General features: G+C 48.2%; 2 protein-coding genes across 3 annotated transcripts in view; one reads left to right on the top strand and one right to left on the bottom strand.

The window, feature by feature from the left end:
* DHX29 (DExH-box helicase 29) overlaps nucleotides 1-1,984 on the bottom strand; it is a 61,594-nt gene extending 59,610 nt beyond the window's left edge. Inside the window, exons 1-2 of one of the 2 annotated variants that reach the window (XM_068249243.1) lie at nucleotides 1,724-1,984; nucleotides 126-346 (exon numbers count right to left, since the gene is read on the bottom strand). In XM_068249243.1, the coding sequence (XP_068105344.1) occupies nucleotides 126-346; nucleotides 1,724-1,884 (382 nt within the window). In that variant the 5' untranslated portion in view covers nucleotides 1,885-1,984. Of the gene's footprint in view, nucleotides 1-125; nucleotides 347-1,464; nucleotides 1,659-1,723 lie in introns of those variants that run through there. The other variant, XM_068249249.1, reaches the window with a different exon arrangement.
* MTREX (Mtr4 exosome RNA helicase) overlaps nucleotides 1,736-12,734 on the top strand; it is a 144,600-nt gene continuing 133,601 nt past the window's right edge. Inside the window, exon 1 of the mRNA XM_068249254.1 lies at nucleotides 1,736-1,992. Coding sequence (XP_068105355.1) covers nucleotides 1,883-1,992 — 110 coding nt within the window. The 5' untranslated portion in view covers nucleotides 1,736-1,882. The remainder of the gene's footprint in view (nucleotides 1,993-12,734) is intronic.

Below are 12,734 nucleotides of genomic sequence, written 5' to 3'. Positions count from 1 at the left end.
CACAGGTATGGAGTGCACTCTCTAACACTTTATCCCCAGCTGTAACAAACCTGTATGACTAGATATGAATTGATCAAACTATGGGTCATTACAAGCTGTTGAAGGGTCATGGCCCAGCCATTTACCTTGCTTATTCCGTGGCTCCTTGCTCCCTGACGAGGTATTTGCAGGTTTGCCGGTCGTTTTCTTTGCTGCGTCCTCTCCAGCAGGCCGGGACTCCGCTGCCCCTCTGGACTTATTAGCAGCAGAAATCATTCCTTGCACGGCCGCAGCATTGCTGTGACGACTTTTCTTATTTTTGCCACCCATTTTTTGTAACTCTACAGAAAGATGCCTTTCCTGTTGTCTTAAGATATAAAAATAGAAAGATCATAGAATATAGGCAAGCAATATTCAAACATGTTTAATATGAAAGGTCGCTTGCAATGTAAGATAGACTCCTGAATTGGAAATGACAAATGTAACATGATGAATAAAATGTATAACAAATTGCAAGACACAAAAGGGTGAGAGAGCCCTGCCCTTGTGAGCTAAAGGATATCTGATCAAATTCTTCCACACACCGCACAGATTTCAAAGGGAACCCGAGGCTGACATATATTTTTTTCCCAGGCAACTGGCAGCCCTGTTGATCTTCTGGTATAAGTAGTTAAAACCCTGGAACAAGCATATGGCTAATCCAACAAAACCTGAGTCAGAGCACCTGATTTGAATATGCTTGTTCAGGGTCTATGGCTAAAAGGATTAGACACACAAGATCAGGAGGACTGCCAGGTAACTAGTATTGTTTAAAAGGAAATGAATATGGCAGCCTCCATATCTCTCTCACCTCAGGTTCCCTTTAAATAGATTTCAGCATAAAATCATCTAATCACAGTATTGCACTGTTTGAAGCAGTGCTGCACTAGTATGGGCCATCAATCTGCCCCCACCGACTGAAATCTTTCATCCGGTCCAATCGACCGATTTGATTGATTTTGGCAAAAAATTAATCAACCAATTGTTCTACCATATTGAAGCATCAACTTCTATCAGATTTGATAATATGACTAAATCGGCTGGATATCGATGGGAAAAACTGAATCATGTATGGCCGGTGTTCCAACTAACTAGCATACATTGACAGAATAGCATACATTTAAAGTGAATCTTGTTAGTAGAATCAGTGAAGTAAAAATACAAATAAAAATCTACCCCTTCTCTACTTATCAATTGAAAATGACATTGAAATGCATTCTGAATCTTAGATAATATGTGATACTTTGAAGCTGCAGTGATGTGTGTATACAGTACAATATAGTATAGCAGTATAATGCTAATGTATGTAATAATTATCCTTTTTCCCTCCCCCATGCACTGCTGTGTGCTGGATTAGGACAGCATACTGCAATGAGTGTGATCTCCTATGTGTGGTTCTATAAAAAAAAGCGCAACCTGGGAACTGAGTGCAGCTTCCCCACTTACCACACACACATATCCCCATCAACACACACACGCCGCGGTGACGTCACGATCTCCCCAAACTCCCGGTGTAGTGACGTCACCGGCCTCAGGCAGCAGAGCGCAGCTCCCTATCTGACTTCCTGTCTCCTCTCTGGCCGCCATTTTCTCTGTGACATCACCATACTTATCATGGTGATTTGTCTCCAAGAAAATGGCTGCCGGAACTCTCTCGTAGACAGCCCGTGTAACATGTGTACGGTCGGTGTTGTGTCTGATTTACATCGGGGTTGGCCTCTTGTGCTCAGCAGGACAGGTCAGGCTGACAATCCATTGGAGGCGGCGCACTGTGAGCACGTCATCGTTGTGCGGAGTCGGCTCACACGTGATCCCCGGTTTATGGTCGTTGTTGCCGTGGTGGGGAGGCCAGGAGAGAGCGGACATGGCGGACGCGTTCGGGGATGATCTGTTCAGCGTGTTCGAGGAGGAGACTCCGGCCAGCAGCAAGAGCGCTCAGCTCGGCCCGACCGCCTCCAAGGTTCCAGCCAAAGGGTGAGGAGGGGAGGGAGCTGCCATGCCGCTGCGCAGGAAGGGGACGCTGTCTGTCGCTTGCAGGGGACAGTGCTTACCTGACCAGCAGAGATTTGGGGACCTAACTGTTATGCCATTCTTCTATGGCCTTTATCCAGGCGTGTCATCACTGCCTTAATACAACAAACGGCTTGCTAGAAGAATGCTGGCAGGAAACATCATTCAGTCTCCTGGTTGTAAGAAATATATATATATATATATATATATATATATATATATATATATATATATATATATATATATATATATAGGACAAATGAGGAGGAAAGGAGCGACAAATGAGGAGGAAAGAGCGACAGTAGGGAGCTATGCAAACACAATGGGAAAGTTGACTAATTCTCATATATATATTTTCTCTACTAAAAAATGTTTGACTCTAAACTTCCCATCTTTTACATTGATACATTACAAATTTTAAAATGTTAATATGAAGTAAAATGAACCAGGATAGAGAGGATCAGTAGTATGATTTGAATTATAAAACAACATATTTTTCTTATGAAACGTTTATGGTATGTGTGACAGGGCGTGGCTTAAGTGTCCCTCCTTTCTCATCTCAAAAAGTTGGGAGGTATGTGTTTGATTTGATCTACACGAATTGGACTTGGCAGGAACTGAAAGAAAACTTTGCAGCAACGAAATAGCCTACATCGTTGAACTAACCTACATCTCATTGATGTTACTATCCCCCTCCCTAAACCTTTTCCTAGGCATTTGTCTATGCATGTAGGCAGAATCGGCGTGTAGGCTATTTCATCAGCAAACCGGTGTTTCAGTAAAGTAGCATACATTGACAAAATGCCATACATGTATGATAGTATGACGACCTCTGTCACTACTCATACAGAACCCCCCCTTGATGTGTTACTGATTTTGACTGAAGTGAAATCTATCAGTTGCAGCCAGTTATAACTGAAAGAACTGATGAGCAAGGTAATGTCCATGGTTCCCTATGGCTCAAGTGGGTGTTATTACAATTTTTAAAGGACAACTGAAGCAAAAATATAATTGAGGCTGCCATGTTTATTTCCCCTTTACCAGTTGCCTGGCAGCCCTGTTGATTTATTTGGCTGCGGTAGTGTCTGAATCACAATTTTGAAACAAGCATGCAGCTAATCTTGTCAGATCTGACAATGTCAGAATCGTCTGATCTGCTAGATGCTTGTTCAAAGTCTGTGGCGGAGGATAGCCAGGCAACTGGTGTAGATTAAAGGGAGCCTAAACTGAGAAGGATATGGATGTTTTCCTTTAAAGAGAAACTTTAAGGCCTGGTGCACACCAAAAACCGCTAGCAGATCCGCAAAATGCTAGCAGATTTTGAAACTCTTTTTCTTATTTTTCTATGGCGTTTTGCTAGCGTTTCGCGGATTGCTGCAGCGGATTTCAGTATAGTACATTTCATATATTGTTACAGTAAAGCTGTTACTGAACAGCTTCTGTAACAAAAACGCCGGCAAAACCGCTCTGAACAGGCGTTTTTCAGAGCGGTTTGCGTTTTTTCCTATACTTAACATTGAGGCAGAAACGCATCCGAAATCCAAAAAATGCCTCACCCCGGCATTTTTCGTTTCTGCAAAACGCCTCCTGCTCTGGTGTGCACCACCCCATTGAGATACATTGACCAAGCGGATCCGCAGCCGCAAGCGGCTGCAGAAACGCTGAAAAAGCCGCTCGGTGTGCACCAGCCCTTACTCAGGAGGGACCTTCATCCCAATCAGTAGGGATACAAACTCTGTAAAGGTAGTGTCCTAACCAGGTTTCAAAGCTGAGATCCTAGCACAGTAAGGTTAGGCCATGCTAAATTCTTATCTACCATACTTCCCAACACTGTATGGTTGGTTTTACCAACTCTAGAGGCCCTTAAGCCTCATCTACACGGGTAGATGAGGCTGCGATCCGGCGGCTCGATTAGCCTCTTCCGTGTGCCGCATTCAATCCCCGCCGGCGCCGCTTATCTTCTGCTTGATTCCCTGCCATTGTCCCCTCGCAGGGAGCGATCAGGGAATCGGCGGTGGAGAGATCCGTCCTGTCGGATCTTATCAATCGAGCCGCATTAGCGGATCGATTGATAAGGAACATCGCGGCCGCATCTACGCGTGTAGATGCGGCTTTAGACATGCTAGTTTAGAGTTAGCTGAGGCCGCCTGGCCGCGGCTCAGTGTTTCCAAGCAACAGCCAATAGCTTTTGTTCTCCCCACTGCCATGTGATGTTACACCTATTCGTTCCTCATCTTACTTTTCCCCCTGTCAGCCACTCTGTCATGCACTTCACCTTCATCCCGCCACCTCTCTCCATAGCAACAGAACACATTGCGAGGCTGTGAACTTTGTGACGCATTTGTGGGACCCAGTACTTTATGTGTGTGTGTGTGTGTATATGGAGCTCGAAACCCAGTCAAAAGTATCTACATTTAATAGGTTATTTTGTGTAGTCTGTTTTATTTTTATATTGTGTTTATCCCATTAATTTACACTTATAATAGGATTCCAGAATACGAAACAGGTGTTTACAGCACCTACCTCATTGCGCCTGAGTTGGGCGCCACTATAGCTCAGCGCCCTGCAGGTGGGTAATTCCGGATTACGGCAATCGCTGGACCACAAATAACTTCTCCCTATGGGTTGCTATGACTTGAAGGAGGAACAGTTTATTACGCTGCCAGGAATTTCAACGGCAGCAGGGTGAGCAGTCATTTAGCTCACCCTGCGCCCAACTGACCGGCGGCTTACATATATACATACGCCATAGAATACTCTTCAGGAGGGTAAGGATTGTTGGAACTGCTAATCCTCTTTTATGGGGTGGGGGGGTCCAAAGTTTGACGCAGTATATTATTTTGCTGTACTTCTTGCTTGAAGGCTGGTGTAAGCAGGTGAAATAATGAAATCACAGACTTGCTGCTCTTGTGCTATTTGTTATGTTACCTCAACATGTTCTGACTTGCTGGTGTGTCTTTTTGCATACGACTCCTGGGACCTACTTAAGACTAAATTTAATTTTATTAGTCTGCTGACTGCTGAGGTCTAGTCTTTTCTCATAGCTTTCTTTGTATTTAAAGCGGATCCAAGATGAAAAACTAACTAAACTTTAGATAAGATATATAGACAAGCTACTTGATATAAACAGTTTACACAGCAAATATAGCTGCAAACAGCTTCAAAAGTTTATTATTTATTCCTGTGATACAATGAGAGCAGCGATATTCTGCTTGTGACATTACACACAGGCAAGCTGATCTGCATCTCCAGCCCTCAGCCTGTGAAAACTTCACTCCCCTCTCCTCCTGCCCTCAGCCTCTGAAATCTCTGGCTAGTAACACCTCCTCCTGCCCAGACTGAGCTCCCATAAGCCGTTGCTACATGGGTCTGAGTGCCAAGGCACTGTGGAGAAGACAGTCTGACTTTATTTGGTAAATTGCCAACAAGAAGGAAACTTGTCATCACCCCTCCCACTTTCCTCCTCCTCACTTATTGGCTGAGGGCAGTTCAGTGAGCTGCTGAAATCTAATCTATGCTGTGCTCGCATGTGTTGACAAAGCAAGCTAGCTATGACAGTGCAGTTTCTAGGAGAAAAAAAGGAGGGAAAGGCATCAGGATTGGCTTCAGTCAGAGGGAATCAAGATGGAAAATCTTTGTCAATAAGGAGAAGGCACTCAACTGGCTTTCAAACTTGCGTTTATCGAATCATTTAGCAAGATGGAAAATGTCAAGACCAGAATTCTCTTTTTCTATAGACAATTTCACTTAAGTCAAAACGTGGACAGTATAACTATAATACATCTGTAATGTAAGTAGAATAAGAAATGTACCGGTACTTATTTGTATGTTTTAAATTTTAAGATTTTCGTGACAGTTCCTCTTTAATGCGGTATCGTCACCATAAGAATCAAATTTCATCAGCAACTGGTCTGAGTGTATTAAGTGATAAAGATGCTAATCCTGCATTCAAAACTTTTTTTCTGCTGTTATGGTTTGGAGTTATCACATACTTAAAGGGAACCAGAGGCCCCAGAAAGAAGATTTTATACATACCTGGGGCTTCCTCCAGCCCCATACGCACGGATCGCTCCCACGCCCCCCTCCTTCGCTTCCTGTATCCGGTGGTACCGGGTCCCATAGTTTCGGGCAGTCGGCGGCAGCACGCGGACAATTGTCCGCATCACAGGGGATCCCTCCATACCCGTACGCGTGCAGCTGCATACTGCGCAGCCGCACGCGTAAAGGTATGGAGGGAGCCCCTGCTCATGCGGACATTTGGCCGCGGCCGCCGGAAGTGACGGGACCCAGTACCGGCGATCCAGGAAGCGGACGATGGCAGCGTGGGAGCGATGCAGGCTTATGGGGCTGGAAGAAGCCCCAGGTATGTATAAAAGCTTTTTTTTCTTTTTAGGATTCCGGCGTCTCTTGTTCCCTTTAAAGAGACACTGAAGCGAAAAAAAATATGATATAGTGAATTGGTTGTGTACTATGAATAATTACTAGAAGATTAGCAGCAAAGAAAATATTCTCATACTTTTATTTTCAGTTATATAGCTGCTTATCTGAAACCTAATCCCCTACTCACTTGTGTTTACAAGCAAGGCTGAGGTGACTCAGTGATTGGAGGAGACAAGAAAAAAGTAAAGGGCAGAAATGACATTTCGAGTTAGCCTTAACTGTGGGCAAAAGACATGGCCCCCACCAGGAACAGAATTCTTGTCATTTACTATATAACATTCACTGAAATCAAAATATGGACAGTATAATACATGTTATGTAAGTAGATCAAGTATTTATCTACTTATATATGTGTTTTTTTCCCCCCTGGCATAGTATGGCTGATCCTACTGCTTTAAGTCGTGCTGTGGCAAGCCTTGACTTTGGGTATGTCACATACTCCTCCATAGTTGCTGTGCCTCCTGCTTTGTGCAGCCAACTAGACATGCAGTCAGGGCCCATTCACACTTACAAATGCAAAATGGTAGCGATTAGCACCGGCGATTATTACGTGAATTAACGCGTAAAAATCACTGGACATTTTCACATTTTATTTTTTTTTTAGCAATCCTGATCCCTCAAATGCAAACAAAATGCTGCAGGTAGCGTGTTTTGCGTCTAGCGCTAACCGCAAATCGCCGGAGATCACTGCCATATAGTTAAAATTGCGCTAGCGCTTTAAAAAGTGTTAGCAATCACTGGCGGTTAGCAGTAAACGCCTGCTAATCGCCCAAGTGTGAATGGGCCACTATAAGGGAGTTAGTGGTGCTTTGCTGAGTAGGATTGCTGCGGTGTACCAGTATGACGATATACCGCGGTTTGATTGTGCATTATCATGCACAATCTCGTTTTAGGAGGCGGGGCGACGTAGTGGCAGGGATGCGACGAGGCAAACACACGAACAGCGGGAGAGATACAAATACTTGTGGGCAAGTTTCATTTCCCTGAAACAGCGCCCCCTCGCTGCTATTACAAGATGATGCAAGAACAGGAAGTAGAATGAAGCCCATACATTGTGAAGGACCTTGCTGCCGGCAAGTGAGTAATTATCCCTGCTGCTGCATCACCTCTCCCTCCCGACTCTGTGCTGCGGCCACCTAATTCTGGCTACACTTATCCCTGGCTACCTATACTGCAAGCACCTACTACTGGCTACACCTATCCCTGGCTACCTATGCTGCGAGCACCTACTACTGGCTACACCTATCCCTGGCTACCTATGCTGCGAGCACCTACTACTGGCTACACCTATCCCTGGCTACCTATGCTGCGAGCACCTACTACTGGCAACACCTATCCCTGGCTACCTATGCTGAGAGCACCTACTACTGGCTACACTTATCCCTGGCTACCTATGCTGCGAGCACCTACTACTGGCTACACCTATCCCTGGCTACCTATGCTGCGAGCACCTACTACTGGCTACACCTATCCCTGGCTACCTATGCTGCGAGCACCTACTACTGGCTACACCTATCCCTGGCTACCTATGCTGCGAGCACCTACTACAGGCTACACCTATCCCTGGCTACCTATGCTGCGAGCACCTACTATTGGCTACACCTATCCCTGGCTACCTATGCTGCGAACACCTACTACAGGCTACACCTATCCCTGGCTACCTATGCTGCGAGCACCTACTACAGGCTACACCTATCCCTGGCTACCTATGCTGCGAGCACCTACTACTGGCTACACCTATCCCTGGCTACCTATGCTGCGAGCACCTACTACAGGCTACACCTATCCCTGGCTACCTATGCTGCGAGCACCTACTATTGGCTACACCTATCCCTGGCTACCTATGCTGCGAACACCTACTTCTGGCTACACCTATCCCTGGCTACCTATGCTGCGAGCACCTACTACAGGCTACACCTATCCCTGGCTACCTATGCTGCGAGCACCTACTACAGGCTACACCTATCCCTGGCTACCTATGCTGCGAGCACCTACTACTGGCTACACCTATCCCTGGCTACCTATGCTGCGAGCACCTACTACTGGCTACACCTATCCCTGGCTACCTATGCTGCGAACACCTACTACTGGCTACACCTATCCCTGGCTACCTATGCTGAGAGCACCTACTACTGGCTACACTTATCCCTGGCTACCTATGCTGCGAGCACCTACTACTGGCTACACCTATCCCTGGCTACCTATGCTGCGAGCACCTACTACTGGCTACACCTATCCCTGGCTACCTATGCTGCGAGCACCTACTACTGGCTACACCTATCCCTGGCTACCTATGCTGCGAGCACCTACTACAGGCTACACCTATCCCTGGCTACCTATGCTGCGAGCACCTACTACTGGCAACACCTATCCCTGGCTACCTATGCTGCGAGCACCTACTACTGGCTACACCTATCCCTGGCTACCTATGCTGCGAGCACCTACTACTGGCTACACCTATCCCTGGCTACCTATGCTGCGAGCACCTACTACTGGCTACACCTATCCCTGGCTACCTATGCTGAGAGCACCTACTACTGGCTACACCTATCCCTGGCTACCTATGCTGCGAGCACCTACTACTGGCTACACCTATCCCTGGCTACCTATGCTGCGAGCACCTACTACAGGCTACACCTATCTCTGGCTACCAATGCTGCGAGCACCTACTACTGGCTACACCTATCCCTGGCTACCTATGCTGCGAGCACCTACTACAGGCTACACCTATCCCTGGCTACCTATGCTGCGAGCACCTACTATTGGCTACACCTATCCCTGGCTACCTATGCTGCGAACACCTACTACTGGCTACACCTATCCCTGGCTACCTATGCTGCGAGCACCTACTACAGGCTACACCTATCCCTGGCTACCTATGCTGCGAGCACCTACTACTGGCTACACCTATCCCTGGCTACCTATGCTGCGAGCACCTACTACTGGCTACACCTATCCCTGGCTACCTATGCTGCGAGCACCTACTACTGGCTACACCTATCCCTGGCTACCTATGCTGCGAGCACCTACTACTGGCAACACCTATCCCTGGCTACCTATGCTGAGAGCACCTACTACTGGCTACACTTATCCCTGGCTACCTATGCTGCGAGCACCTACTACTGGCTACACCTATCCCTGGCTACCTATGCTGTGAGCACCTACTACAGGCTACACCTATCCCTGGCTACCTATGCTGCGAGCACCTACTACTGGCTACACTTATCCCTGGCTACCTATGCTGCGAGCACCTACTACAGGCTACACCTATCCCTGGCTACCTATGCTGCGAGCACCTACTATTGGCTACACCTATCCCTGGCTACCTATGCTGCGAACACCTACTACTGGCTACACCTATCCCTGGCTACCTATGCTGCGAGCACCTACTACAGGCTACACCTATCCCTGGCTACCTATGCTGCGAGCACCTACTACTGGCTACACCTATCCCTGGCTACCTATGCTGCGAGCACCTACTACTGGCTACACCTATCCCTGGCTACCTATGCTGCGAGCACCTACTACTGGCTACACCTATCCCTGGCTACCTATGCTGCGAGCACCTACTACTGGCAACACCTATCCCTGGCTACCTATGCTGAGAGCACCTACTACTGGCTACACTTATCCCTGGCTACCTATGCTGCGAGCACCTACTACTGGCAACACCTATCCCTGGCTACCTATGCTGAGAGCACCTACTACTGGCTACACTTATCCCTGGCTACCTATGCTGCGAGCACCTACTACTGGCAACACCTATCCCTGGCTACCTATGCTGAGAGCACCTACTACTGGCTACACTTATCCCTGGCTACCTATGCTGCGAGCACCTACTACTGGCTACACCTATCCCTGGCTACCTATGCTGCGAGCACCTACTACAGGCTACACCTATCCCTGGCTACCTATGCTGCGAGCACCTACTACTGGCTACACCTATCCCTGGCTACCTATGCTGCGAGCACCTACTACAGGCTACACCTATCCCTGGCTACCTATGCTGCGAGCACCTACTACAGGCTACACCTATCCCTGGCTACCTATGCTGCGAGCACCTACTACTGGCTACACCTATCCCTGGCTACCTATGCTGCGAGCACCTACTACTGGCTACACCTATCCCTGGCTACCTATGCTGCGAGCACCTACTACTGGCTACACCTATCCCTGGCTACCTATGCTGAGAGCACCTACTACTGGCTACACCTATCCCTGGCTACCTATGCTGCGAGCACCTACTACTGGCTACACCTATCCCTGGCTACCTATGCTGCGAGCACCTACTACAGGCTACACCTATCTCTGGCTACCAATGCTGCGAGCACCTACTACTGGCTACACCTATCCCTGGCTACCTATGCTGCGAGCACCTACTACAGGCTACACCTATCCCTGGCTACCTATGCTGCGAGCACCTACTATTGGCTACACCTATCCCTGGCTACCTATGCTGCGAGCACCTACTATTGGCTACACCTATCCCTGGCTACCTATGCTGCGAGCACCTACTACTGGCTACACCTATCCCTGGCTACCTATGCTGCGAGCACCTACTACTGGCTACACCTATCCCTGGCTACCTATGCTGCGAGCACCTACTACTGGCTACACCTATCCCTGGCTACCTATGCTGCGAGCACCTACTACTGGCTACACCTATCCCTGGCTACCTATGCTGCGAGCACCTACTACTGGCTACACCTATCCCTGGCTACCTATGCTGCGAGCACCTACTACTGGCAACACCTATCCCTGGCTACCTATGCTGAGAGCACCTACTACTGGCTACACTTATCCCTGGCTACCTATGCTGCGAGCACCTACTACTGGCTACACCTATCCCTGGCTACCTATGCTGCGAGCACCTACTACAGGCTACACCTATCCCTGGCTACCTATGCTGCGAGCACCTACTACTGGCTACACCTATCCCTGGCTACCTATGCTGCGAGCACCTACTACAGGCTACACCTATCCCTGGCTACCTATGCTGCGAGCACCTACTACTGGCTACACCTATCCCTGGCTACCTATGCTGCGAACACCTACTACTGGCTACACCTATCCCTGGCTACCTATGCTGCGAGCACCTACTACAGGCTACACCTATCCCTGGCTACCTATGCTGCGAGCACCTACTACTGGCTACACCCATCCCTGGCTACCTATACTACGGCCACCTACTACTGGCTACACCTATCCCTGGCTACCTATACTACGGCCACCTACTACTGGCTACACCTATCCCTGGCTACCTATACTACGGCCACCTACTACTGGCTACACCTATCCCTGGCTACCTATGCTGCGAGCACCTACTACTGGCTACACCTATCCCTGGCTACCTATGCTGCGAGCACCTACTACTGGCTACACTTATCCCTGGCTACCTATGCTGCGAGCACCTACTACTGGCTACACTTATCCCTGGCTACCTATGCTGCGAGCACCTACTACTGGCTACACTTATCCCTGGCTACCTATGCTGCGAGCACCTACTACTGGCTACACTTATACAATACAATACAATACAATAACATTTCTATAGCGCTTTTCTCCCATAGGACTCAAAGCGCTTAGGCTCTCTCAGATTCAGTAGTTAGTAGGATGAAGTATTCACACAACAAAAGTTATATTTCTGCAAATGCCAGACTGAACAGGTGGGTTTTCAGCCTGGATTTAAACACATCCAGGGATGGGGCTGTCCTGATCTGTTGAGGTAAGGAGTTCCAAAACATAGGGGCAGCATGACAGAAGGCTCTGGGACCAAAAGTTTCCAAGTGGACTCTGGGTATGACTAGATTATTAGAACCTGTGGATCTGAGAATGCGGGGATTGCTACGCAGCTTATCCCTGGCTACCTATGCTGCGAGCACCTACTACTGGCTACACTTATCCCTGGCTACCTATGCTGCGAGCACCTACTACTGGCTACACTTATCCCTGGCTACCTATGCTGCGAGCACCTACTACTGGCTACACTTATCCCTGGCTACCTATGCTGCGAGCACCTACTACAGGCTACACCTATCCCTGGCTACCTATGCTGAGAGCACCTACGACTGGCTACACCTATCCCTGGCTACCTATGCTGCGAGCACCTACTACTGGCAACACCTATCCCTGGCTATACCTATTCCTGGCTACCTATGCTGCGAGCACCTACTACTGGCTACACCTATCCCTGGCTACCTATTCAGCGCCCACTTATTACTGGCTACAGAGGGGGCCCCGGGTTCAAATAATGGTATAATACCGTA

This window comes from Hyperolius riggenbachi, chromosome 1 (assembly GCF_040937935.1).
Source record: "Hyperolius riggenbachi isolate aHypRig1 chromosome 1, aHypRig1.pri, whole genome shotgun sequence".
Classification (NCBI taxonomy): Eukaryota; Metazoa; Chordata; class Amphibia; order Anura; family Hyperoliidae; genus Hyperolius; species Hyperolius riggenbachi.
This window is presented reverse-complemented; position numbering and strand designations above follow the sequence as displayed.